Source organism: Schistocerca nitens, chromosome 9 (assembly GCF_023898315.1).
Source record: "Schistocerca nitens isolate TAMUIC-IGC-003100 chromosome 9, iqSchNite1.1, whole genome shotgun sequence".
Taxonomy (NCBI): domain Eukaryota; kingdom Metazoa; phylum Arthropoda; class Insecta; order Orthoptera; family Acrididae; genus Schistocerca; species Schistocerca nitens.
This window is the reverse complement of record NC_064622.1, coordinates 333,600,130-333,627,902: the sequence shown is the minus strand read 5'-3', so window position 1 is coordinate 333,627,902 and position 27,773 is coordinate 333,600,130. Positions and strand designations below refer to the sequence as shown.

The following is a 27,773-nucleotide window of genomic DNA, read 5'->3' as shown; positions in this document are numbered from 1 at the left end:
TACAAATTGAAAATTAGTCTTTTACTTATACCTCTTCGATTTCTAAACTTTTTCACAGCTCTTGTCCAACTCTCATTACTAATGGTAATTTTATCACTTCATCATGCAATGTCTTTTGGTTATCTTTTCCCATTTTTTTTATCACAAGTCTGTGCATGTTGATTAATTCTTTCATATTTGGTTAAAAGTGTCATTGTTTTTATCATTTTTTATATTCTTTGATTACAGAATGAGAGATTCGCAGAGTCAAATCTTCAGTCAAGGTGTTCATTTTGGATTGTTGTCACTGTTTCTCTTGTCATCCAAACTGTGACAATTTTTGGAGAATTTCTCCCCATGTTCTAGGAGGTTCCTACAGTCACACTATATGTGAAAATTTGAAAGTATATCTTCCGTCATACCTATGACATTCCAGTAAAGACTCATACAATGCACTGTGATTCTAACTAAGAATTTAACATGTTGAATGCCATGTGGTCGCTGGAGACCGCAGCAGAACCACACACTTGGCATCGAATGGCCAATCACAGCCACAGGGTAGCACTTCACACCACACACCATATGCCTGATCTGGCAGAAAAGCATCCATCACTAAGCATGCAACAGTCAACATCATATAATGATAATATTTCATGATCCAAATATTCCTCTACATCATTAAAAATTTGTGGAAAGAGTGGTTCTGTGGGTAAGTGCCTGAGGCTGAGTAGAGACCTACTCTGAGTATTAACTTATTTCTGTCACTTACCTTTTCTTTCACCTTTAGCAATGATTTGCACACATGAAAATTAACAAGTCGCACAATTGTTCCATACCATATTAAATTTTAAATGCCCCTGTAACTCGCTACGAAGATAGTATGAACCTAAAGACGAAGGCAAGCGCATACCATCTCCAATAAGAGTATGCTAAGGATAGTACTGCCGTTTTCAAACCAACCTTTATGAACAGTTAAGCTTCACTTATGAAAAGCCAATCTGACTGCACACAATTTGTACCCATTTCAAAATGCTGAGTGTTTAATTATTCTATCACTGATTCACTTAACTTCACTGCAAATACTGCATTTTGAAAGGATTAAATTAATTTTTAGATTACAATTTTCTTAATATTTTATTTCATTGATTTCCATAAGAATTCGCTTGCTTTCCATACAATCAATCAGTTCTTCCGTTTTGTGTGTCAGTTTCAGGATATTTACAGTGCCAACTCTAAATTGGTGGTCATTTGGTTATAGGTGTAGGTGTAGTGTCAATAATCAATCATTTGCAGTTTACTGATGTTTTAAAGGTTTTTCTCTGGCGTGAATGCCCACTTTAACAAACCACCTTGCCAAGTATCACCAAGGTCGGTCAGCCCTAACACACTGAATTCCCTTTTTACTTCACTTTATGAGCAACACTTTACCTCGGACCACCACTTGTGTCTTACTGCTCTGATAAGGAATTGGATTTTGGGACACAATAAGTAAAAACAACAGAAACAAAAAAATAGTTTATTTTACATAACTGTAATTTTCTTACAGATAGTATACAAATCTGCTGATATTCTCTGATCTGAAATAAGATACTGGATTGATACAATGGACAGAATCTGCATTAACTTTTTTGAATGGACACTATAACATAACCATTCAACAACCAACTATCACATATATAAATGCTCTATCTATAACATAGACCAATTATGTGTATACATGTGATGCCACTAATCAAGCAAAATGCATATACAGCTCAAACTTTGAGATATATGCCCAGTGGCATGCTTTCACTATTGGAACCAAGCTAATATATACCCATGAAATAAATTTCATTACGAAATTCTGAATTTTTAGTTAATAATGCTACTCTAAAAGATCACTGTATACATTTAATTGGTGTATAGTAGTTATATATACTTCTTCCATTAAAAATATACTGTGCAGCATCAACACTCCGTGAATAAGTGTAATAATGAACACAAAACTGTCACAAACAAGACAAAATTATGTTGATATGTTGACTGTCAGTTTCATCTACAATCCAAAAACAAGTAAAATTATTTCTCTGAGAGCTAAATGTTCACTAACAAGTGTAAATTAATTTTACAAAGATCACTTACTTTTCAACATGCATAATTTTCTTTACTCATTATACATTGATTGCAGGCAGTGTGCTACTATAAATAGTCACTCCACAAACTGCAGGCACACAGACAACTACTATTAATGGTTATTAAATATTTACTGGACATTTTCAACATTAGCTTTGGAGGACATGTGTTTGATGTAGTTATAAGCATTTCAGTACTCCTTTGTTCCCAACTTCTGGAGGACAATGTAGGTTCCCTGAGATCACAAATGTGCATTCTTTCTGACATTTCCAAGAACAGGTGTAACACCTTATAAAAGGGCGAAGTGAAATTCTGTGTGTTAGGACCTTGTCATGACAACTTTCCCAACTCTGAGTTCCTCAGTTAGTTTCACTTCTTCCAGAACAGATTCAAATGATACTGTATGGTGGATATTTGGACTGTAAAAAAGACAATATGTAAACAAACACCTCATACAAGTAGACAAAAAAATAGATAACTACAAAGAACCTATTCTACACATTTTCTGTATTACATCAATAAGCAACAGAAGTGTTGGAAACATTAAATAGTTTATAACTTAGCTGTCAACCTCTGCAATTCTGAAGATTAGCCAACAATTTAAACACTTACCTTATTTTTATGCAATTTAGTTCCTCCAGTTGGCGTGAGGGTAGGGGTGGAGGGGGAGTATGGGAGGGGGAATGGGAGGGGGAATGGGGGTATGGGAGGGTGAATGGGGGTATGGGAGGGGGAATGGGGGTATGGGAGGGTGAATGGGGGTATGGGAGGGTGAATGGGGGTATGGGAGGGGGAATGGGGGTATGGGAGGGGGAATGGGGGTATGGGAGGGTGAATGGGGGTATGGGAGGGGGAATGGGGGTATGGGAGGGGTTATGGGAGGGGGAATGGGGGAGTGGGGGTATGGGAGGGGTTATGGGAGGGGGAATGGGGGAGTGGGGTTATGGGAAAGGGAATGGGGGAGTGGGGGTATGGGAGGGGGAATGGGGGAGTGGGGGTATGGGAGGGGGAATGGGGGAGTGGGGGGTATGGGAGGGGGAATGGGGGAGTGGGGGGTATGGGAGGGGGAATGGGGGAGTGGGGGGTATGGGAGGTGGAATGGGGGAGTGGGGGTATGGGAGGGGGAGTGGGGGTATGGGAGGGGGAGTGGGGGTATGGGAGGGGGAGTGGGGGTATGGGAGGGGGAGTGGGGGTATGGGAGGGGGAGTGGGGGTATGGGAGGGGGAGTGGGGGTATGGGAGGGGGAGTGGGGGTATGGGAGGGGGAGTGGGGGTATGGGAGGGGGAGTGGGGGTATGGGAGGGGGAGTGGGGGTATGGGAGGGGGAGTGGGGGTATGGGAGGGGGAAGGGGGGGAGTGGGGGTATGGGAGGGGGAAGGGGGGAGTGGGGGTATGGGAGGGGGAAGGGGGGAGTGGGGGTATGGGAGGGGGAAGGGGGGAGTGGGGGTATGGGAGGGGGAAGGGGGGAGTGGGGGTATGGGAGGGGGAAGGGGGAGTGGGAGTATGGGAGGGGGAAGGGGGAGTGGGAGTATGGGAGGGGGAAGGGGGGAGTGGGAGTGTGGGAGGGGGAAGGGGGGGAGTGGGAGTATGGGAGGGGGGAGTGGGAGTATGGGAGGGGGGAGTGGGAGTATGGGAGGGGGGAGTGGGAGTATGGGAGGGGGGAGTGGGAGTATGGGAGGGGGAAGAGGGGAGGGGGAGTATGGGAGGAGGAAGAGGGGAGGGGGAAGAGGGGAGGGGGAGTATGGGAGGGGGAAGAGGGGAGGGGGAGTATGGGAGGGGGAAGAGGGGAGGGGAGTATGGGAGGGGGGAGTGGGAGTATGGGAGGGGGAAGGGGGAGGATGGGAGGGGGGAGTGGGAGTATGGGAGGGGGAAGGGGGAGTATGGGAGGGGGAAGAGGGGAGGGGGAGTATGGGAGGGGGAAGAGGGGAGGGGGAGTATGGGAGGGGGAAGAGGGGAGGGGGAGTATGGGAGGGGGAAGAGGGGAGGGGGAGTATGGGAGGGGGAAGAGGGGAGGGGGAGCATGGGAGGGGGAAGAGGGGAGGGGAGTATGGGAGGGGGGAGGGGGAGTATGGGAGGGGGGAGGGGGAGGATGGGACAGGGTGGGGGAGGGGGGGAGAGGGAAGGGTGAAGTGGAGGTGAAGGTGCTAACCCATGGGTGAGTAATTATGAGTAATTAGGAGAAGGGGTGTAGGTGAGGGAGGGGGGGGGGTGATACAACAGATGGTTGGATTATGACTAACCAAGCGCTTTCGTTCGGTAAGTCACATCATCAAAAGTGAATAAAGTAATATGAAACTCCCTGAGGTAAGAACTAATAGTTCTGAAAGCTAGGATCATGTAAGTGCATACATGGCCTCACAAATAAGTGAAGTATCCAGAAGACAGCTTTGTGTACGTACACACCACTGGTGTGTGTGTGTAAATACAAGGGCTATACACAAAGTACATTACGTTTTGGAATTAAAAATAAATAAAGTATTGGAAATTTTTTTTATTACATACAGATGAAAGCCACACTTAAATACTACTTTTCTACATAGTTGCCATTTAAATTAAGGCACTTATCGTAGCGATCGAAGCAACCACGTGGTTACCTCTTCTTGAAGCTGTGCATTGTCTTCAAAACGCTGCATAGCCAACCACTTCTTCATTGCTGGGAATAAATGGAAGTCGCTCGGTGCCAGGTCGGGACTGTATGGCGGATGAGGAAACAACTCCCACTTAAAAGATTCGAGAACTTCACGAGTGGCATTTGCCGTGTGGGCCCGGGCGTTGTCGTGAATCAGTAAGATCTTTGAGCCCAACTTTCCCCTGCACTTGTTTTGTATTGCTCTTCTGAGGTTGTGCAGAGTTTGGCAATACCTTTGAGTTTATTGTAGTGCCTCTTTTCAGGAAATCCACAAAAAATCACACCTTTTCTGTCCCAAAAGACAGTCGCCACGTGGTTGAAGGCGCAGGCGGCTGAATTTTACGACGAAGGAATTTCCAAGCTCGTCCATCACTACGATAAGTGCCTTAAATTAATTGGCAACTCTGTAGAAAGGTAGTATTTAAGTGTGGCTTTCATCTGTATATAATAAAAATATTTTCCAATACTTTATTTATTTTTAATTCCAAAATGTAATGTACTTTGTGGATAGCCCTCGTAGTTTAAGTTGCCATTCTCTGGGACAGATAGAACAGCCAATATAATGCACTGTTGTTGTTCATATTACTGCTGTTCCCAAGTCTGACACAGTGTAGTAAGTGGTGCAAAAAGCAATAGATGTTGAGTGATCATTGTGAAGCACACAGAGATGCTACGTACAAGTGTGAGACAATGTTATCAGGATCTGAAAGGGACTTCACAGTGAGTCCCTATTTGACAAGCTGAATCATGCAATACCCAGATTTGTGCAGCATTCAGATTTGACAGTGACCCGATGTTGGACTTCCATAAGGAAGGATCGCCCTATTGGGCACTGCACATTATGACCCCTTCGCATCCGCACCTTCCATCCAAGATCAAGTAATGAACTCCCTGCAACATTCTGTGTTCATCCCACACTATGGGTCAGAGAATAGCAGCTGCTGAACTTTGGAATTACCATCCCATGCGTAGGCTGCCATTAACACCACAACAGAAACAACTGTGCATGGACTGGTGCCATGACTGGGAAGCTAAAACTTATTTTATTATGTTCAGTGATAAATCAAGATTCTGCACTAACCAAGATGGTCATCGCCAGAAACCTGGGGAGACGTCTTATTCTTCCAATGCTTTGCAAAGGAAAGGTGGTATTTTTTTCCTGGTGTCACGGTGTAGGGAGCCATCTGGTATGACTTCAGGTCATTAGTGCTAGTGATTGAGGGAACTCTGATGGCACAACAGAATGCCAAGGACATCTCTCTTCCTATGTGTGTTACCTCTCATGTGACAGTATCATGCTGCGATTTTTCAATAGGGCATTGGTCACCCACACGTGGCAGGTGTCTATGAGCTGTCTGCATAATGTTGAAGTACTCAGGTGACCAGCACAATCTCCAGATCTGTCCACAATAGAACATGGATAGAACCGGCTTGGACATCAATTCCACCCCAATGCCAGGATCCCGGCTGTCAAAGACTAGGTACAACAGTTGTGGGCCAGCTTGTTTCAATAGAGAATAGAAGAGTTTTATGATTCCCTTCCTGTGACAATCAGTGCATGCATCCATCCACACAAGAATGGGCGTTAACATCATATTGGCAAGTGGTCTCATAATGGTAAGTTCTTGACCTGCCAAACCCACCCACCCAGCACTTCACTTCATATGCCAGTCCTGCCACAGGCTTACCCTACCCCATCATAGTCTGGGCCATCTGAGAAAGCAGTCACGTCATATACCACTTCTGCCACAAACATTGCACAGCTTTTTATATTGGTATGACTACCAACCAGCTGTCCACTAACATAAACGACCACAGCAAAACTGTGGCCAAGAGCAAAGCAGACCATCCTGTCGCACAACATGCAGCTGAACATAACATTCAATGGTTGCTTCACTACTCAACCCATCTGGATCTTCCCCTCCAACAGCTTTTCTGAACTGCGCATACAGGAGTTATCCTTACAACACATTCTCCATTCCCGAAATTATACTGACCTCAATCTATGGTTACCCACTGTCTCCACACCCTCCACCCAACAGTTTCCACCCCCTCTATCCTATCAACTCCTCCCTATTCTCATCGCATCACCCTCTGTGTGTGCCGCCCTCTGCCAATGCACCTACCTGACTTTCCCCATCCCAGCTCCTCTTCCTCATCACTCCTCTTTCACGCCCCATCCAGATTGTTGCTTCCGTTCTATGTCATAGTTGCATGTTGGTCTGAGCTGCCAAAGTTGTTCAAGTGCTTGGTGAGTTCAACACAATTTTGTAATCACTGAAATAATGTCACAAACTCCTCAACCTTGTTGTTTTGTTTCATTTCATTTCCTCCTCCTCTTCAGTGTACTTCACTGTTTTGTCAGGCAGTGTATTTTTATCAGCAATATCAAAATCCCATCTCCTGAAAGTACATATGGCCAGAAATTCTGCTTCAGTTTTATTGTTAGAACACAGACTAAGTTGCTTAGAAGTCTTGTTACATCTGCTTAACTCAAAGTTCTTGATAAATGGGCCTACTATGAGGACTGATGACACTAAATCACACTTTAAAAAACATGACTCATTACTCACTCAGCGCATCAATTCTGAAGCCACCACACAGTAAAATCACAGAAAAAAGAAATTATAATGACAACAAACATAATCTAAACCTTGTGATAGAAGACTTACCAAGATGTGAATAAATGCAATGCATTCAGTAAATTTGCACCTGCCTTTTCACTGCTTGAACCTCTCACATTCTCAAGTGACCTTTCCAGATGGAGGGGCCATACACCCAGACTAATAGAATGATCCAAATTGTGTTTTTGGCTGAGTGTGTGGGCAGTTACTGATTAACTGGTGAGTTAAGGGACTCAGTCCCTCAGTCAAGAGATGGATCATCTGCAGTTAGTGATAGAAAACTGATCGAATTTTGAAAATATGTAGGAGCGATCAAATCAAGGCACTGAAAGCAATATTGGTGCTAGAGCTCAGAAATAATTAAGGGAGGTACAAGTATAAGAGAACACATCTGTGGCGTGAGAAATCTCAACTGCATTTGTCACCTCCATCTCAATTAAGGTTTAAGGCAGTTACTGAGTAAAAAATGCTTTCTAGGCAGGATGATTCATAACAGTAAAAGTGAGAAGACTAAATATATAATGAACATTTGTTGGACCAACAAGAATAAAATAAGGTGAAAGAAATAATTAGGTCAGTAGGTGGGTGGGGCATCAGGCAAATGTCTCCCGGGACTCAGCATGCAATAGGGGCATCCCTCCCACAGTCGTCCCATCCCCGATCCATTATAGCTAACACGAACACCATCCATTACCCTGCAAGAAGTATAAAAACCTGTTCAACTGTTCTTTCATCATCAGCTAGTATCAAGGACAATGAACCTTTAAGGTTTAGTCTTCTCCAGAGCATTACTCCTAAACTGTAAAATAGGGTGTAGTAGAAAAAATGACCAACCACACAGTAGAGACAGTTGAAGAAGGCGGCTAGTGGCAGAGCTAGTAGGGTCAAGTGTCCCCCCAGGCCCAGCATCTGGCAGGAGGTGCCCCAACCTGCTCCCACCGTGAAAGTAGTTTAAAAAGTTATTTCTGAGAATAAAACCACACTCTTGAAGAAAAAGAAAAACACATTCACCCATCCATACATCATGGCCTTTTTCAGGAAAGCTCATGGCACCTGTAACTAGTTATGAATGTCTGTGTTCATTACATCTTTGATAGTCAACTCTGATTACATTTTACCATCTGCTGGGTGTAGACATGTGCAGAGATTTCCATACCCTCTGTCTTCTCTACTGACTTATCAATGAACACTGTCCCTCATATCTCTCCTCGATCTTAACAATCTTGTCCAAACAACATGGAAGAAACATCTGCTCCCATCAGAGCAAAATCCTTTCTGTCCCACTCCATCATTAAGCCACTTTCTCGAAGTTCATCTCATCAGTAGGCAAATGACTCTGGAATAACTTCTCACAATATGTTAGAGAAATGAACTACATCTCCAGCTTCAAAAGACAGTTAACAATGTATCTACTGAAACAACAATAATGATTATTGTTGTTCCTTTACATTCTTGTTACCCTCCGCATCCTTATTTCCATCGTGGTCTCCCTGATTTCCCAATATTCTTAGCCGATGCAGTCTCCTTAAATTTCCCTTCCCCAGAACTTGCTATATCAGAAAACATCTATTTTGTACATCTATAAATTCTTCTCGTATCTGCTCCTGCTGCTTACTACTACTACTCTACTACTACTACTACTACTATTGACAGAAGCTGCCGTACTACATGTACAGTGTTATTAGAAATGATTCAGGTGATTTCACAGATTTGCAGTAGCTATATTATTTGACATATTGTCACAAGGGGCTTGCACGCACGCACACACGCACGCACACACACACATACATACATAGAGGGGTTGTATGCCAGATCACCCATTTCGGAGGAAGTAATAGGAAGAGAAGAGCAAGTGTGCTGATTGGTGAAGACATGAAGAAGATATGGAAAGAATACATAGAGGAGTTGTATGCCGGAACACCTCTTTCAGAGGAAGTAATAGGAAGAGAAGAGCAAGTAGACGAAGATGACAAGGGAGATGACATTCAGCAGAAGAATTTGACAGAGCTCTAAAAGAACTATGGGACAACAAAGCAACTGATATTGATGACATCCCTGCAGAACTAATAAAGAATGCTGATGACAGCATGAAAATGATGCTGCTTCAACTTATTAGGTCCATCTACAGGGTGGCGCAGATGGATCGGGTGGTTTTAAAATACTTGTCAAACTGTCAATTGTAAAGATATTGGATTGAAATAAAGTGCAAAACGTGTAGTTACAATGGAAGTTTATTAACAAAAAAATAGTAATGTTAGTTTTTAAAAATTACATCCATCAAATGCCCTCCTTCTCGAGCGACGCATTCTTGGAGTCGGTCCTTAACGTTCCGCATTGCCCGCTCAAGCACATCACCAGGAATTGATGTGATTTCGGTGTGAATTGCTGCCTTCAACTCCTGAATGGTCCGGGGTTTGTTCATGTAGACCCTTGCTTTTAAATAGCCCCATAAGAAAAAGTCACATACCGTGAGGTCCGGCGAGCGAGGGGGCCAATGGACATCTCCATTACGGGAAATCAAACGGCCAGGGAACAGAGCGCGTACAGCTTGCATTGATATCCTAGCGGTATGTGCAGTTGCCCCGTCTTGTTGGAACCACATATTGCCCATGTCGTAATTGTTCTCTTCAAGTTGTGGGAGAAGAAAATCTTCAATCATGTTCACATAACGCTGCGAATTAACAGTAACCGCCTGCTCCCTTTCATTTTCAAAAAAGTAAGGACCAATTATCCCTACCTTAGAAACCCCACACCAAACCGTCACTTTGTCACTATGGAGAGGCCGTTGGTGTAGATCTCTTGGGTTAGTGTCGGCCCAGTAACGGCAATTTTGCTTGTTTACGTATCCGTTATCATGATAATCAGGTTTACATCTTCCAATAACTCCAACATCTGTTGGCTAAACTGAAGCCTTTGAAGATGGTCTGTTGGGAGAATCTTCTGTACCAACAGGATTTTATAGGGGTGGAATTTCAGTTCTTCGTTAAGAATCCTTTGAAGGCTCCGACGTGACATTCCAAGAGCTTGAGCACGACGTCTCGTTGATCGACGTGGGCTCGCAGTGACATCGCGTCTCACACGCTCCACGTTCTCAGGCGTTGTTATTGTTGGCGGTCTAGGCGTCCATTTTGGAGCACATGAACCAGTAGTGCGGAAATTATGCACCCAACTCAATATCGTATCTCGCTTAGGAACACTACCGCGAGGTGGGATGTTGAAACGCCGGCGAAAGGCACGCGTCACAGCAACAATTGACTCGTTATTGCGTATGAACTCTTCCACTGCGAAAACACGATGCTCAACGGACCACGTAGCCATCGCGACTGACTGCCAGCCTGCAACTGAAACTTCCCGCCCCCCCCCCCCCCCCACCACAGGACGAAGTCGCCGAACACCTGGCTCCCCCCCTCCAGACGTACAGTCCACTTCAAAACCACCCGATCCATCTGCGCCACCCTGTATAACACAGGAGAGATACTGACAGACTTCCAGAAATGTATCATTGTTCCTATACCAAAGAAGGCAGCAGCTACAAAATGCTAACAGTACCAAACTCTAAGCCTAATATCATGTGCATCAAAAATTCTCATAAAAGTAGTTCTGAAGAGAATTGAAGAGAAGGTGGAGGATATGCTGAATGAAGATCAATTTGGTTTCAGAAGGGGATTGGGAACAAGAGAGGCGATTCTGGCACTGAGACTTGCTATGAAAAGCAATTACATAAAAATAAACCAACTTATATTGCCTTGTAGACATGGAAAAGGCGTTTGATAACATTATCTGGCAAGAGATGTTCAGAGTGCTGAGGAAAATTGGAATTAAAGTACAAAGACATCCGTGTGATATTCAGTTTTTACAAGAATGAGGTGGCAGTGATCAAGGCACTGTCAACAGGAACAAGAAGCAAATATTATAAAAGGGGTAAGGCAAGGATGTGCTCTCTCTCCTCTTATATTCAATGCTTACATCCAGGAAGCTATAGATCACGTTCGAGAAACTACTGAGGTGGGGATCAAAATTAATGGGCAGAAGATAGACATGCTACGTTACGCAGATGATATTGCTATAGTCATGGAGACAGAGAAGATCTAGAGGAAGTTCTCAGAACAATGGAAAAAATTCAATGCAATCAGTATGGAATGAGAATAAACAAAAAAAAGACTACAGTGATGGTATGCAGTACAGGAGCAGAATATGAACCTCTGAGAATGAGAATTGGAAGAGAGGAGCTGGAAGTGACAGAGGAATTTACTTACCTGGAAAGCAAAATCACAAGACATGGCAGAAGCCGGAAAGAAATTGCGGCCAGAATACAAAAGGCCAAAAGTGAATTTAATCAGAGAAGTAACTTACTCACCAGCAAAAAAATCAGTCTGAAAATAAGGAAATGTATCCTGAAAGGTGTGGCCCTATACGGATGTGAAACTTGGACAATTGGAAGAGAAGAGAAAAGATGGCTAGAGGCCCTGGAGATGTGGTGCTATAGAAGGATGAAGAAGATCAGCTGGAGAGACAAAGTAACAAATGAAGAGGTACTTAGAAGAGTACAGGAAACCAGATCTCTGTGGAGGCACATCCAAACAAGAAGAGACAAACTTTTAGGGCACATGCTACAACACAACAACGTCACTGGAACAATAGCAGAAGGGGCTATTGTGGGAAGGAATTGGCAGGGGGGGAACCAAGGATATCATACATGCAACAGATCATGAATGACATTGGATGTAACACATACGTGGAAATGAAGAGAAAGGCAGACAGAAGAGGGGAATGGTGCTCTGCTGCAAATCAACCTCAGGGTTGAACACTAAAAGAAAGAAGAAATATGTGACCACCTACTGGTTCTTTAGACATCAAACTTATAATAAAGTTCTCCTCACGTTCGGCACAGCATGTCCTCATCAACCTGTTCAAAAGCATAGTTGATGCAGTTTGCAGTTCTGGTAGGTTGTTGAAGGAGGAGGTGTAAATCTTGATTTTTTCACACAACCCCACACAAAAAGAATCACATGGGTATTGTTAGGCCAGATAGATGCGAATTCATTTCAAGTACAACATGCACTTTATCGGTGCCTGTCACCATCTTACCTCACTGCTGTGCTCTTGTGGCAGATATCTGAATTGCAGAAGCAAGATTAAAAACTTTTTTATTTATGTACCTAAGTATTGAGTTTTGTCACAATATCTCCATTAATGCCAGCTACTGTGAATTTATGAAAACACTTCAATCAATTATAAAAACCTTGTATTTATTAGTTTAGTCAGTTTAATTTATTCACACTGCCACTTCATACACTCAAATCATTTTAATACTAGTTATCATATTAAAACTGTTATATCTTAGCGAACTATAATGTAAATAAGGTACTGTATGCGTAAAACCCTTGTCCAATGTAAGAAAGGGCCTGATGACCCTAATCAATTCAGATTAAAAAAATAAAAATAAATAAAACCTGCCAATATTAGGGCCAAGAAATCCAGAAGACCATACTTAGCACAGAAAGTGAAGAGGATGTGAACAACTCTCAGTAAGGCTCCGAAACCAAACGTGTTACTCAGTAACTAAGATAAAACTATGGGCCAATCTCATAAGACTGATGCAGATGTGGCATATGATGGTGGATTCTTCTGAGAAGAGTAGGAGAAGCAGAATGCAGCAGTGGTCTCCTTGTTTATTAGACGGGGTAGAAGCCCCCAATATGTTGTTCCATCTCTGGGTCAGGACAGGTTACTTCCATTCATAAGTTTGCACCTAGGGTTATCAAAGCAAATGTTGGGCTAGTAACCATTTCTCCAGCCAAACAGATAACCAACCAACCAAGGATACCCAAATGACATGGGACCCACAGAAAGATAACTGAGCAGGCAATACAACAAAGGTCAGATAGAATTTTGTGAGGTAGCAGGTATCACACAATGACAAAAGTAACAACAATCAATATCGTGGAGAGTGTTCACTGAGTAACTACAAATTAAATGCTGTTGCAAGATCTGTTAATAAAACTGATGGCTATCTGGTATGCTGTAAAAAAAACTACATTTTCTTGGCAACGAATGTTGTTCTAGTGGGAGAAGTAAAAGCACATCCCGACCTATTCTTGGATTTAGAGCTGTCAGTGTAAATGGGAGGAACAGACAGTGAAAGGTCATGGAGACAACTGAAACTTTAGGTCCTCATAACAGATCATTCACAATTTGTCGTCTGGGTACTAATAAAGGAGGGTTGAGTGTTTGTAGGAAGACATGGGGACTCATTCTAAGGAAGTTAGATGGAGGCCCCAGTTAAGGACCTCAAGGGACATTCCAACTGATAATTCCACCCAAGACCTGGTGTCAGGAGGTCGAAGCCCTTTTATGCAAAAAGAATTTGGTAAGACTGATGATTAGGAAATTGTGATTGCGTAAGCGAGCAAGAGCTGGTACGATCAGAACTAAGGAGGTAAGATCCTCACTTTGGCAAAGAGAATGTCTATGGGACTATGGCCACTCTTACACCATGATGGAGGATTGGATCCAATAATTTCAAAACCAAAGGTACCACTGAGCCATAAACCTGACAACTGTAGTCCATCTGAGACTAGACAGACAATACACACAGTGTGAGCAAGGAAGCAGACAGTGTTAAGCTTTCACACGCTGCTTGTCTTTAGTTGATGAGTATAGCAGAGCCATGTCATTTTTTAATCAAAGATAAGTCACAAAAATTGAGACAGTGCAACCACTTCCTAGCCCTCGATACCCAAGTAGAGTTCTGGGGTATTTCAGTCCATGATATGTGGACAGAAACGCACGGTAAGGTTTTAAACAGAGAATTGGAATCCATGGGAAAGAGTCCAATCAGAGGCTACTGTTTGGCTAAGGAAACAGACAGAGCAATATCAAATGAAAAAATTATCAACATAGAACACAGTGGCAACCACTGGTCCGACTGAGGTCACTAGCCCATTGATGGCAATGAGGAGTGCGACACTCAGCATGGAGACCTATGGGACACCATTCTCTTGGGCTTGTGATGTGTTGAGACGTATATCAATTGTAGCCCAACAAAGCTCATGGGATAAAAACTGATTAATAAAAATCACTAGGGAGCCTTAAAAGCTCCAGTCATTGAGGATAAGTAAAATCTGATATGCCAAGTAGTGTTGTATGCCTTATGTAGGTCAAAAAAGGCTGCAATGATATTTTGGCATTCATAAAAATGTCTGTCAGATTGTTGTTTCCAACCTAACAAGATGGCCAGTTGTGGATAATCCCTCACAGAAACCACATTGATCCTTAAATTTGAGAACCCTACACAATCAGCTGGCTATCATTCTCTCAAGCATGCCGGTGGGGCTAATTAGTCATTAGCTGCAGATGGTTGTTAGGTATTTGCCTGGTTTGAGGATTGGGATGATGATTTATGATCCCACCACTGTAACAGAAAAACACTTTCTAGTCAAGTACAGCTAAAGACCCTGAGTAGATTGAGTCCAAGTAACGTTCAGATGTTGGATAATCTGATTAGGAATTGAATCAGGGCCTGGGCCTGTATCATGTTACACGTCAAGATTCAGTAAGTGATTCAGTGTAACGGGGGGGGGGGGTAAAGGATAGGAGGATGTCTTCAATTTGTCTTTCACGTATTTGAAATGTAGTTAGGTAATAAGAGGGCACCGATGCTGTTGCAGAGTGGGACATGAGTAGTTCATCATGAACTGATTCATCACGAGCAGTGCAGTGCCCTTTGATGATCCACAATAGCTGTTGCAATGTCTATTTTATTGTGCACTGGCAGGCAGTGGAATGGGCCCACAGAAAGGGGAATTTCCAGTGATGTGGGTAGTCTCACCAGAGATCTCCCACAACCCCATTGATGCAATCTGGCTGGGGGGACAAAGGTGACGGCAGCATACAACTAACAGCTGGCCCTTTGAATAGCCTAACGTGGTAACTGCTCGATTGGGCAGCGACAAAAAGTCACTGGATTACTGGAAGATGGTCATTGTCACAGGGGTAATCAAGTAGCAATCACAAGCCACGAGATTGGGGGAAGAGGCAGTAAGATTGATAGCTGAAAGGTGACATGGGCGGTTCTAGGATGGGCAGGATCACAGTCACTTAGGACACATAAATCAATATTGGAAAGAAGCTGGTCAATCAGAAGACTTCTACCAGATAAGGTGGTACTTACCCTCAAAAAGTGATGCACATTGAAATCCCCAAGTACATGAAAAGCAAGGGCAGTTGCTGGAGTTAGGTCATGGTGTTCATCTCAAGTATGTGTCCTGCCTAGAGGTACATATATTTTTCCAAATGGTGATTGCTGATATCATTTGCACTGGCACTAATATTGCTTTCAATGTGTTAGAAAGGGGAATGTACTCACTGATGACATTTGTGCAAACCAATGTACATATCTCAGGGCCAGTGCGGTTCCAATAGCATGCATTGTAATCTTGATGAGTTGGATACTGATTGTCTTGGAAAGCAATGCAGATCAGATAACAAGAAGAATTCAATCGCCATAGCTCTGAACTATCAAAGGAATTAAGGTTAGGTGTGAAGGGGCCAAAAGGACAGGTCATGCCCAGAATCACTGTGTCACCAGTGGGGGGCAGAACAACATCAATAGACATTACTTCAGAGTTTGATGGCATGAGGGGATTTGGTGGCTCTGGGATGGTTGGAAATAGCCTTCTTCTGAAAATTCTTCTTTGTCTCTTTCACAACTTTTGGTGGCCAAAAATCTTGTGAGGGCTTATTTGCTATGGGCACAGGAATGGAAAAAGAGTGGGCAGCCTGGAGACCCACAGCCTGTATCGCCCTCAGCCACTGGCTCGTGTAGGATTGCTGGTCTGTAGATTTCCAGGGAGAAGATTCCAGAAAGGGAGCCTGTCACTGGTGATGCTGGAAGACAGTGCTGCTTCTCCAGCTGAGTGTGGAGCCATTCCCAAGGTCAAGTTTATTTGCACGAGTACCAGGGGTTGATGGTGAGGGAGTGAATACAACAAACACTGCCAATGACCTAGCCACAGTAGTGACAAAAGTCGATATCATTGGGACTAATAGGCACAATCTTATTTTTTTTTACAAGCTCCAAAATATGAGAGGCTATTGGTGACCTACCTCCAGTTCCGGGATTTTTGTGTTCCTTGATCAGGCTAGAACATTTTGGGGATCAGGGAGGGTAGGCATTCTCGCATTTGATACAGACAGGTGGTAACATACATGGTGAAGAGGCCAACCAGTGTCTGCACAAACTGAGTCACATGTAAACTGAAAGACACATGCTTGATGCACTGGTGTTTAAAGCACTGCATAGAGTGTGGGAAGTACGGCTTCACTTTGCAGCAGTAATTGATGAGTTTTGATCTCCTCCAGAAGTGAATTCCTTAAAAGGGAGGATGAATGTGCTGGTGCTAAACTTGTTGCATTGGGGGTGGGGGCTCCTCCACATACACGAGGTATGAAGAGGATCCCTTGGTCTTTCCAAGGATTGAAAGTGTTCATGCAGCTCTTCATCCCTTTGCAGCATTAAATTTTGTTGAAAAATCAGTCTCTGTACCATGTTTAGGTTCTTATGGGGAGTTATAGTAATAGGTACACCAGGAAGTTGTTTACAGATAGTAACACACAGGACTGGTTAGGATTTGTCATCTTAATTATGATCGTGCATAATTCAAGCAACTTTCTTGGCCAGCTGCCTTGTCTTGGTGCTACATCAATTGTCTGCTGCTGGTCTATACACAGTGACCCCATCAGACTGAAGATGTGGTCTCAGACAGACTTCCTGGTGTGTTAATCCAATGCACTGATGCTGCCCAAAAATCAGCTCTAGTGACATATCAGAATAGTGAGAGGCACCACATGGTGGTCTCAATGCTGTGACCCTCCACTTCAGAGGCAGCATCTGAGCAACACCAGACCACTGGAATGCCGATGGCTGTTTGGTGTGAGTGCCGCCACAAACCCTAAGTGCAGAACAATGCAGGTCCCAATTTTTACTACTTTTACTTTTATTTTTCATCTATTGTTTCATCCAGACTTGTGACAGCAAAAGGGTGAGAATAATGAGAACAAGCAAAGTAATAATACAGGAGGCCATAAAGCACTTGTTACTGGCAGTGGCACTGTTGCATGCAGATAATAGGGAATGTTGCAGGGAAGCAGAGAGAGAGTGCCTCAGATGGGAAAACTGCAAATATTCGTAATCCCATTCTGCCAAACTCAGCAATGGAATTTGGCATATCCACATTAGTTTATACCCCACCCCCACCCCCATTCTGGAAAGCCAGGCAAGACATTACAGTATTTATGGGAAACACTCAAATTGCAGCAGAGCTAGGATGATTCGAAGGCTACCAACTAGGAAATGCGCTCAACTTAAGCTGACTGGCTAAGCTTGTACATTTCTTGTATGACACAAGCATCTATGAAATGTTCATAATTTTTCAGATTTACAGGGGTGTCTATTATAATATTACCAAGCTGGTTTTAGATCACATCTCAAAAGTGAACATGGAAACTCATGCTCTTATCAATAACAATAGCAAAAACCTGGCGATTACACATGTGGTGGAGCAGCAGATAATGGATTTCTTTTTGAGGTTTCACACAGTCAGATGCTAGTTTTTGGAACTTTCCAGAATGCAATAATCACAACACCAAAGACCCGGAAGCAATCATGAAAGGATATATGCAGCAGATGTAGTATATTATCTTTGAAAAATTTAATTTTCGACATTGACTGCATGTTTATTAACCATCCACTACTGCAGTTTCAACCTTGTGGTCATTTTCAAGTGGGTAACAGCTACAAACGATGTGTACATACAGGGTTAGATATAGTACTAACATAATAAACATGTTTTACAATGAAGTAGCAAAAATCTTTATTAGAAGGGACAAAAAATTATTTACGTGCTGCAGACACAGCAGTAGTCATCAGTAAAAGGAATAAAAATTATGTGAGCCTCTAGTGCTCATCTCAGCTGTAGTCACAAACAGCATCTAAATAAAGTTCAAAACATGTCAATATGTTACGAGACTGAATCACACAATTAAGTGGAATACTCTTCACTGAATTTACTATTATGTGACAGACAGGAAAAGAACACACAAAATAAAACTTGTGCTTACTGCATGTCATTAACTAACAGCATACCTGTCAAAAACAGTTGAAAAAGAAGTTCAGCGAATTTGTACCATCTCCAAAGACTACACTTAAGATGCACGCAGGAGTCCTGATACACATCCTTTGTCAGCACAGGTAAGTGTACCCTTAGGTGCTAATGTTTTGGTAATGAGAAGCTGAGGTCAATCATCTTTATTAACACTGGCAAGAAACAGACGTATCCCTAACTTAGCAAGTACCCTCAGCACTACATTGTTGTTACAACACACACAATAAGGCATAGTTACAAAATGTTCTCATTTTACATAGTTATCTGATTTTTACAGAATATCCAGGAGACATGCAGCAGCAAAAGCAAGCAGTGCAAATACTCCCCACGAAAAATAAAAGCATGCACCACAAAGAAATTATCTGAATTCGGTGGAAATCTGTGCATCTGATGTACATGTATAGACAAACAAATGATTACAATTTCAGAAAAATTGGACGGTTTATTCAAGAGAAAGAGCTTCACAAACTGGTGAAGTCAATGAAGTGTGGGTCCATTTCTGGCCCTTATGCAAGCAGTTATTTGACTTGGTGCAGGTTGATAGAGTTGTTGGATGTCTTCTTGAGGGATATCGTGCCAAATTCTGTCCAACTCATGTGTTACATCCTTAAAATTCCGAGACAGCTGGAGGACCCTGCCCATAATGCTCCAAATATTCTCAACTGGGGAGAGATCCAGCGACATCACTGGCCAAGGTCGGGTTTGCCAAGCACAAAGACAAGCAGTAGAAACTCTCACAGCAGTAGACAGTATCTTGCTAAAATGTAAGCCCAGGGTCACTTGCCATGGACAGTAAGAAAATGGGGCTTAGGATATTGTTGACATACTGCATTGCTGTAACAGTGCCTTTGTTGGTGTTGGACATTTTAGCAATTTTGATCAAGATAAACTCACACAGCAGTGTTTTTCTTTGGCACACCATTGTAGAAGTGTGCACATAATCAGCTATGTAAAATTCCCTGCAATATGCACATTTATTTATAAATAAGAGACAACTCAGGAATTTTCACTTGTGTGAGACCGAATGTACAAGATTGCGTGCCAATTTAAAGTTCTAGATTCGCATATTTTACTGTTCGCATCACTTCTGCATAATCTTTCATTGATCGTATCAATACTTGTTTGTATCGTGATATATCACGAAATTTTGAACATTTATGAGTGCCGCAATGAACTAGTACTATTACCATCAATTTTAGGCTTAAATTAAATTGTGCTCTTAAAATTTTTGAGAACAGTAGGCCTATCCTTGTTCAAAACGATCATTCTCTAATTTCATTGTACAATTACATGAGAAATAGTTTAGTTTCAGAATTTTATGCTTACAAAACTATATTTCTGCAAGTTACCATTACGAGTAATTTGGATACGTAATTTATTTTGCAGCAAATCAGCATTTGTGGTTCACAGTTCAGCCAAAGAATACATCGCCCCTGAATTTCATTGTACATCACCGCAAACAAGTATGTTTTTGAGAATTTTTGGAAGCTACTTTGTCCTTTGCATAATCTATGAGCAATCTGTAGCAAATAGGCGTAGTGATTTAGTTACTGCAGCAGATTTTCTATCTAACATATTGTGTTACATCTAGGTTTCCTTTACAGAGGAGTAGCTCTATATATTTTATGCATTTATCATAAATTAACTCCATTTTTGAGTTTGCTAACAAATATAATTAACATCACAACGTTTTAGAAAATTAGTAATTTTTACCACAGGTTTGTGTGTTGTCTTAACAGAAAACTCGTTTTGTGTATTTGCTTCAATTCTGATAGGGAATTAGAAATCTTTACCTCAACAGATTAAAAGATAATCAGCAAGCTTAATTTAAAATTATTTGTTTACTGTCTTGTAATACATTGGACCACATAAAATGCAGCATCACTGTGAACACAGGATGATTTAGTTGATGTGCGTAAGCAGCTGTCTATTGTCAAACGATTGGTGGCTGCTGCAAATCAGTGTGTCGGAAGAGCAACCGAGAGTCGTGTACCTGTGATACCTGTACCAGAGGTATCTCAAGTACTATCCTCTCCTGTGGAGCCTGTCTCTGCTGCAGGAAGTACAGGATCTGTCATTACCCTCCACTTGACTGTGAGTGGCATGTTAGTGGTAGATCTAGGCATCCTGTACAGGGTGGACAGCGACCAGGGAAAACTCAACGTTTTGTACTGATTCCCCTAACCAATAAGTATGAGGTGCTGTGTTTCACTGAAACAAACTAAAACCTAGTCAGTGGGACTCACTCAAACTGAAACTGAGCCAGAGGGACTCACTTCACCTGTTTTGAGGAAACCTGTTTTGCCCAATGTCAGGTGGAGGCAAATGCAAAAGGGCAGGGTCTATTAATCGTCGGCAGTTCAAACATATCGTGAATGATGGTAGCCCGTAGGGAAATTGCATACCATACCCATCAGCAACAATTAAATTCAACTACGCAAGCTTTTAGTAACACGTCCATTGTTTCAGTTTAGCTTTCTATTTAGTTGTACACAGTTGAATATGTTTACGACATGTAGTGTGTAATGTCTTGTGCGCCATACCACTTGGAAGGGGGGGGGGGGATTAATAATTTGGTGGATATGACAATCCTGGAACATTCACATATGACAATTGTTTTATCTTGTTGAGTTTGCGAGAAAAATGTTTCGTGCAAAAGAAAGTTTTAAATAGAACCGCATGCCACGACAAGTCTTCATATTGCAAGAATGCAGAAGAAAGGACCATGACAACAACTTCTGACAACAGCAAGTTGCAGCAGCAGGGATTTGTCAAAATGTAACCAATAGTCAGTTTAACTTGGATCTATGTGAAGCATTCACCGCAAGCAATATTCCTCTTCACAAACTTACAAAACCTATCGTCAAAGACTTCCTGTGGAAATATTGCTTGAATCAAAATACACCAGATGAATCAACATTGCATAAAAATTGCATACTGACAATTTTACATAAATGTTCTGGAATAAATACGCAGTGAACTCAAGGACAACATTTTCTGGATTTCAGTTGACGAAACTACAGACACTTGTGGAAATCACATTGCAAATTTAATTGTTGATATTTTAAAAGAAGAGCCTTCTTCTTCCTATTTAGCGGCCTGCAAGGAACTTGAAAAAGTAAACCATCCTACGATCACCATATTTGTGAATGATGGTATCAGAAAAATATTTCCAAAATCTTCTGCAAATGAAAGGGTGTTTGTGTTTATTTCAGATGCTGCTCCCTATATGATCAAAGCAGGAAAAGCCATCCGGGTATTTTATTCCAATTTGATTCATGTGACATGTTTTGCTCATGGAGTACAAGTCTTGCTGAAGAAGTATGTTCCACATTTGTGAATGTAAATAAACGGATTCATCCACAAAAAAAAAGTGTTTCTAAAGGCTCCCGCTCACATCAGGACATAAAAAGGAAAGGTACCAAATGTGCCTTTACCTCCTGAACCAGTGGCAACTTGTTGGGGTACGTGGGTTGAAGCTGTGTTTTACACTGAACGTTTCAAGGCCATTACAGGAGTAGTAATCGACTTCGATAGTGCAGAGGATTTGGCAGTTTGCCAGTGCAAGGAAGCTTTTAATGATTCTGGTATTAAAAGACACTGCTGTGATTAGTACTCTCTTTTCCCATAAATCTGCAAGTATTAAAAAGCAAGGTTTGGCGTTGAATGAATCTATTCAGTTAATGAATAAAATTATTCTAGTGAACTACTCACTGCCGGAGGTATTCCCAAGAAAACTTAAAGAAAAGTTTGAAAACATTTTAAACAATAATACAGGCTTTGAACTGTTGTGCCAAGTTGATAGTTTTATTAATGGGACAGGTGAACTCTAACCAGAAACAGTAAGTGGCAACATAGCACTCAAATTCAAACGCTGCCCAGTTACCTCAGTTGATGTAGAATGGTCCTTTTCTGATTATATAAATGTTTTGAGTGATCGGAGACACAATGTTACTACTGAACATTTGGAACAGCACTCGGTTGTTTATGTTTACATTAGCAGAAAAATGTAAAATTGTAAATGAAGCTTTGGTCCAATAGTATTAATTAAAAGTTAATGCTGTTAAAAAAATTCATTGTTTTTTAAATAAAACATGGATTTATTGGGCATGTCCCTCTGCATAAAATATATCTCTAAGTTGGTCCTGTACATATTGATTGTTTCGTTGCGATTCAGTCACCTCGCATGTGCCTGTTGCCAAACAACAATAGCAAAGAAGAAACAATTATTGAAACACAGTATGCATTCCCATTTTGCAATTTTTAGAAAATAATTCCAGAAAGGCCCCCTTGTGCTAACCTCAACCAGAAAGTATTCAGAAAATGATATCAGCTTTCTAAATGTACTGATTTTTCGGTTGGCCAGCACTCTTCCTCGTAACTGATATGCACACATTCGAATTTGAGATATAATGCACACAGTAGCTACCATAGTTTTTTTTATTATTTGATCTTGCATATTTCAACACTTTTTATGCATTTTTAAGAATTTTTCATGCATATTTTAAGTTTTTGTGATGCATATAAACCGGTCTTTAATAATGGGATATACTGAACAGATTGACCTCTTCAGTGCCAACAAGCATGGATTTTGAAAACATCGACTATGTGAAACCCCATTCACGCTTTTCTCACATGACATACTGAAAACTTTGGATCTAGGCAACAAGGTAGATGCACTATTTCTTCATTTCTGAAAAGCATTTGGCTCAGTACCACACCTGCACTTATTATCAAAAGTATGATCATTTGGGGTATCAAGTGAAATTTGTGACTGGATTGGGGACTTCTTGGTAGGGAGGACACAGTGTGTTATCTTGGATGGAGAGTCATCATCAGGTGTAGAAATAGCTTTGGATGTACCCCAGGGAAGTGTGTTGGACCATTGCCACTCATCTGAAAGAAGCTGCATAAATATTTGGTTAGATTGGTAAGATTTCAATGTGGGGCAGAGATTGGCAATTTGCTCTAAACATTTAGAAATGTAAAATTTTGCACTTCATACTCTCACAAAAAAACATGGTATCTTGTGGCTATAACATCAATGAGTCACTGTTCGAATAGGCCAAATCATACAAATACCTGGGTGTAACACTTTGTAGGGATATGAAATGGAATGATCACATATGTTTAGTCGTGGGTAAAGCAGGTGGTAGCCTTCGGTTTATTGGTAGAATATTGGGTACGTGCAATCAGTCTACAAAGGAGACTGCTTACAAATCACTCGTGTGACCTGTTCTAGAATTTGCTCAAGTGTGTGGGACCCGTATCAGATGGGACTAACAGGAGATACTGAACATATACAGAGAAGGGCAGCACACATGGTCACAGGTTTTTTTTTTTTTTTTAAATCCTGTGGGAGAGTTTCACAGAGATACTGAAGGAACTTAACTGTAAGACTCCTGAAGGTACATGTAAACTTTTCCGAGAAAGTCTATTAACAAAGTTTTAAAAACTGGTTTTAAATGATTAATCTAGGAATATACTCACAACCTCCTATGTATCACTCACACAGGGACCATGATGATAGAAGTGGAATAATTCCTGCACACTCAAGGGCATTCAATCATTCTTCCTGCACTCCATATGTGAATGGAACAGAAAGATATCCTAAAAACTTGTACAATGGGGGGTACCCTTTGCCACGCACCTTATGGCAATTTGCACAGCATAGCTGCAGATGCAGATGTAGGTGACAACCAAAAGGATCCTGCTATGAAAATAAATGGCATGCCCGACCATCTCTCCTGACGGTTGGGCCATATGATGGGCGACCGTCAGGTTGGTATCCCACTACTGTCTGGGGCATCTCTAGACATGTCTTCGGCCTGGAATCTGATTGACTGAAGCAGACTTGTCTTGAGTGATGAGCTTCAAATTGAGCTCCGATGATCAGCAAAGACGTGTCTGGAGATACCCCAGAAAGTGGTGGGATACCACCCTGATTATCGGCTGCAATACAGCCCAACAACTAGAAGTGATGGTCTGAAGTGACACTTCCTTTCATAGCAGTACCCCTTTAGTTGTCATCTGCAGGGCACCATTACAGCCCAGCAGTATGTCGATGACATTTGGTGCCTCGTTTTGTTGCCCTTCATGGCGAATCATCCTGGGCTTACATTTCAGCAAGATAATGCGCAAGCGTGCAAACCTTAGGAAAGTATCTGCACTACCTGGCATCACTTTGGCGTGTTGCCTGGGTGTGCCGCATGTGCTAGATCCAATATGTTCATGATTCATTCCAATTATTTTGAAATGTACACACACACACACACACACACACACACACACACACAGAGCTTAGCAAATGCTGCCTTGACAAGGAAGGTCACTATATCTCTTTCCAATTGAGAAAGTTTGGAGGATTGTAGACAGGGCCCTCCTACCATCTCAGGGTGGTGTTGATCTGATGTGCCTATTGGACATAATTTGGGACGATATCCCTCAGGATGACATCCAACATCTTTATCAATCAAAGCCAAGATGGGTAACTGTTGACATAAGAGCCACAGGCAAACTGACACATTATTGAATGACTCAATTTGTAATACTCTTTCTCTTGAATAAAATAATCAGTTTTTCTGAAATTGCAATCACTTGTTTATCTTAACATGTACACACCACCTACCAATTTCTACACCAATTGGATAATTTCTTCATGGTGCATTCCTTTTATTTGCCTTAGAGTGTACATTCTGAAGTATCAGATACAAAATCACCACCTTACGATTAATAACAGCAAAGAATATCACCTCTCATTCAAATACAAGTAATGCACTTCATGATCATGCAATAAAAATGTGGCATAAAATGTGGTGCATACACAGAGAATGTGCCACAATAGCTTGAAACAAAGCAAATACATTACTGTGTCACAGGGACAAAAGGAAGCTACAAATATTTTGTTAAAAAACATCATCTATACATTTGAGCATTAGTAGAACACTACATAATTGCACAATCAATATTCCATATAACAACTTCCTGATAGAATGGGGTACATAGTGTGCGGCTTGCATGTGCGTTTCTTCATAAAGAAAAGCAGCTACTTTTTACAAAAGCTAAACAACATCCTTACACTTGAAAATAATCAAAACAATTCACAGTCATACTGGATGTACGATACAGAGCATACCGAGGTGACACACCATAGTGACACCATGCAGTGCAAATACATTCGTGAGTGTCACATATAGAAATACAACCACAATATTACTGATAATAAAATACATCATCTTTATAACCAAATACATGTTCGCTGTGTGAGCATGAAGTGCATTGCTTGTATTTGGATGTAAAGATGATGTACACTATCGTTCACAATATTATGGTTATGCTTTTGTGGAAAACCTTAGGAAAGTATCTGCACTACTTGGCATCACTTTGGCGTGTTGCCTGGGTGTGCCGCATGTGCTAGATCCAATATGTTCATGATTCATTCCAATTATTTTGAAATGTAAGGACGTAGTTCTTTCACCATGTTTGATGTGATGCTAGTGCTTTTATAAAAATTGCTTGAGTTTCTTTATGACATCATGCACACTGTACACCCTACCCTAATTAGCATTAATCAGTACTTACAATATGTTGTATGTTTATATGCGACATTCAGGAATGTATTCACATTGCTTGTTATTACTGTAGCATGTCACACGGCTGTGCCCCGCCTTTTCCATCCAATATGATCATGAAATTTGATTATTTTCAAGGGTAAGGACGTTGCTTTGCTTAAGGATGTTGTTCTTTTGCTGTGCTTGATACGGTGATTGTGCTTTTGTAGAAAGTAGTTGCGTTTCTTTATGACATCATGCACACATGAGCCAAAACTGTGCACCCCATCCCATCAGTAAGTTGTTATATTGTATATTCATTGCAGGATTATAAACTGTTCTACTCATGCTTAAATGTATTTGATGTTTTTTTACCAAAATATTTATAGCTGTTCTTATATGTCTGTGACACAATAATGTATTTGCTCTGTTTAATGCCTTTGAGGCATGTTATCTGCCTGTGCACCACATTTTATGTCACATGTTCATTGCATGATCATGAAGTGCATTACTTTCATTTGGATGTAAAGGTACTATTCTTTACCATTAATAATACGAGGGTTAGAACTTAAATAGCAGCAACTATTTATTCACAACCGATACAAAAGATTTACATGTTTGCACTTGTTACTGTCATTTAAAGTAGTCTCCAGTGTTGTGTAGAACCCGTTGCCAGCGATTGGAAGACATAGTGTATCATTAGCAGAACCTGTTCTATTGATGGTGCGAATGGAGCAGACTACTGCCAACCCTTGTATTATGGTGGTGCTTTTGTATATGACACACAATGTATTTGCACTGCTAGGTGTCGCTGTGGTGTGTCGCCTGGATATTATGTAAAAATCAGGTAAGTACACAAGACAAGAACTTGTGTAACTATGCCTCGTTACTGCCTGTGTTTTTATGACCATGAACTGCTGAAGGTACTTGCTAAATTAGGGATATGAGCATTTCTTGCCAGTGTATTTTACCACTGTTAACAAAGTTTGGTTGGCCTCAGCTTCCCATTGTCATAACATTAGCACCTACGAGTATACTTATCTTTGCTGGTAAAGGTTGTGTATCAGGATGCCTGTGTGTGTCCTAAGTGTAGACCCTGAAGATGGAGTAAATTCACTGGAGTTCTTTCCCACCTGTTTTTGATCAGTACACTGATAGTTACTGACATGCAGTAAGCAGATGTTTTATCACTTATGTTCTTTTCCTGTATGTCACAATAAAGGTAAAATTGTGAAGCGTTTTTCACTTATTTACATGTTTTGTGATTCATTCTTGTAGCATAGTGTTGCCACTATTTAAGTTCCAACCCTTGTATTATGGTGGTGTACACGATTAAGGCTGAGATGATCACTAGATAGTCATGTCAGTTTTATTGCTTTTACTGACAACATGGTAACTGAAAATGGTAAAAAATTTTATTGTATTCTATTTCCATCATTTTAATTTAGCTTTAGGTAGTGTCAAGAGCTGCCATGTAAAATACTCCGCAGTGCCTGTGCTGGCTCCCACGCTATTACGCTGAGCAAAGGATGCCACCACAGTATTGCTGAATCAGAGATGCCAACTTTCTACCTCAAATCTGCCAAGGGGAGGACTGGGTGCCATCATGTGAGGTATATGAGAGGTCAGTGAGGTAGCGGCCGCAACAGCAGGTTGCTCTTTTGCCTGCCACCTTCCTTACCCACTGGACGTGTTTGACAGGCTTTCCTATGGAG

General features: G+C 41.6%; 1 protein-coding gene across 1 annotated transcript in view; it reads right to left on the bottom strand.

Moving 5' to 3' along the window:
- Window positions 1-1,544: 1,544 nt before the first annotated feature.
- Window positions 1,545-27,773, bottom strand: part of LOC126203801 (quinone oxidoreductase-like protein 1) — a 130,443-nt gene continuing 104,214 nt past the window's right edge. Inside the window, exon 7 of the mRNA XM_049938168.1 lies at window positions 1,545-2,510. Within this exon, the coding sequence (XP_049794125.1) occupies window positions 2,411-2,510 (100 nt within the window). The 3' untranslated portion in view covers window positions 1,545-2,410. The remainder of the gene's footprint in view (window positions 2,511-27,773) is intronic.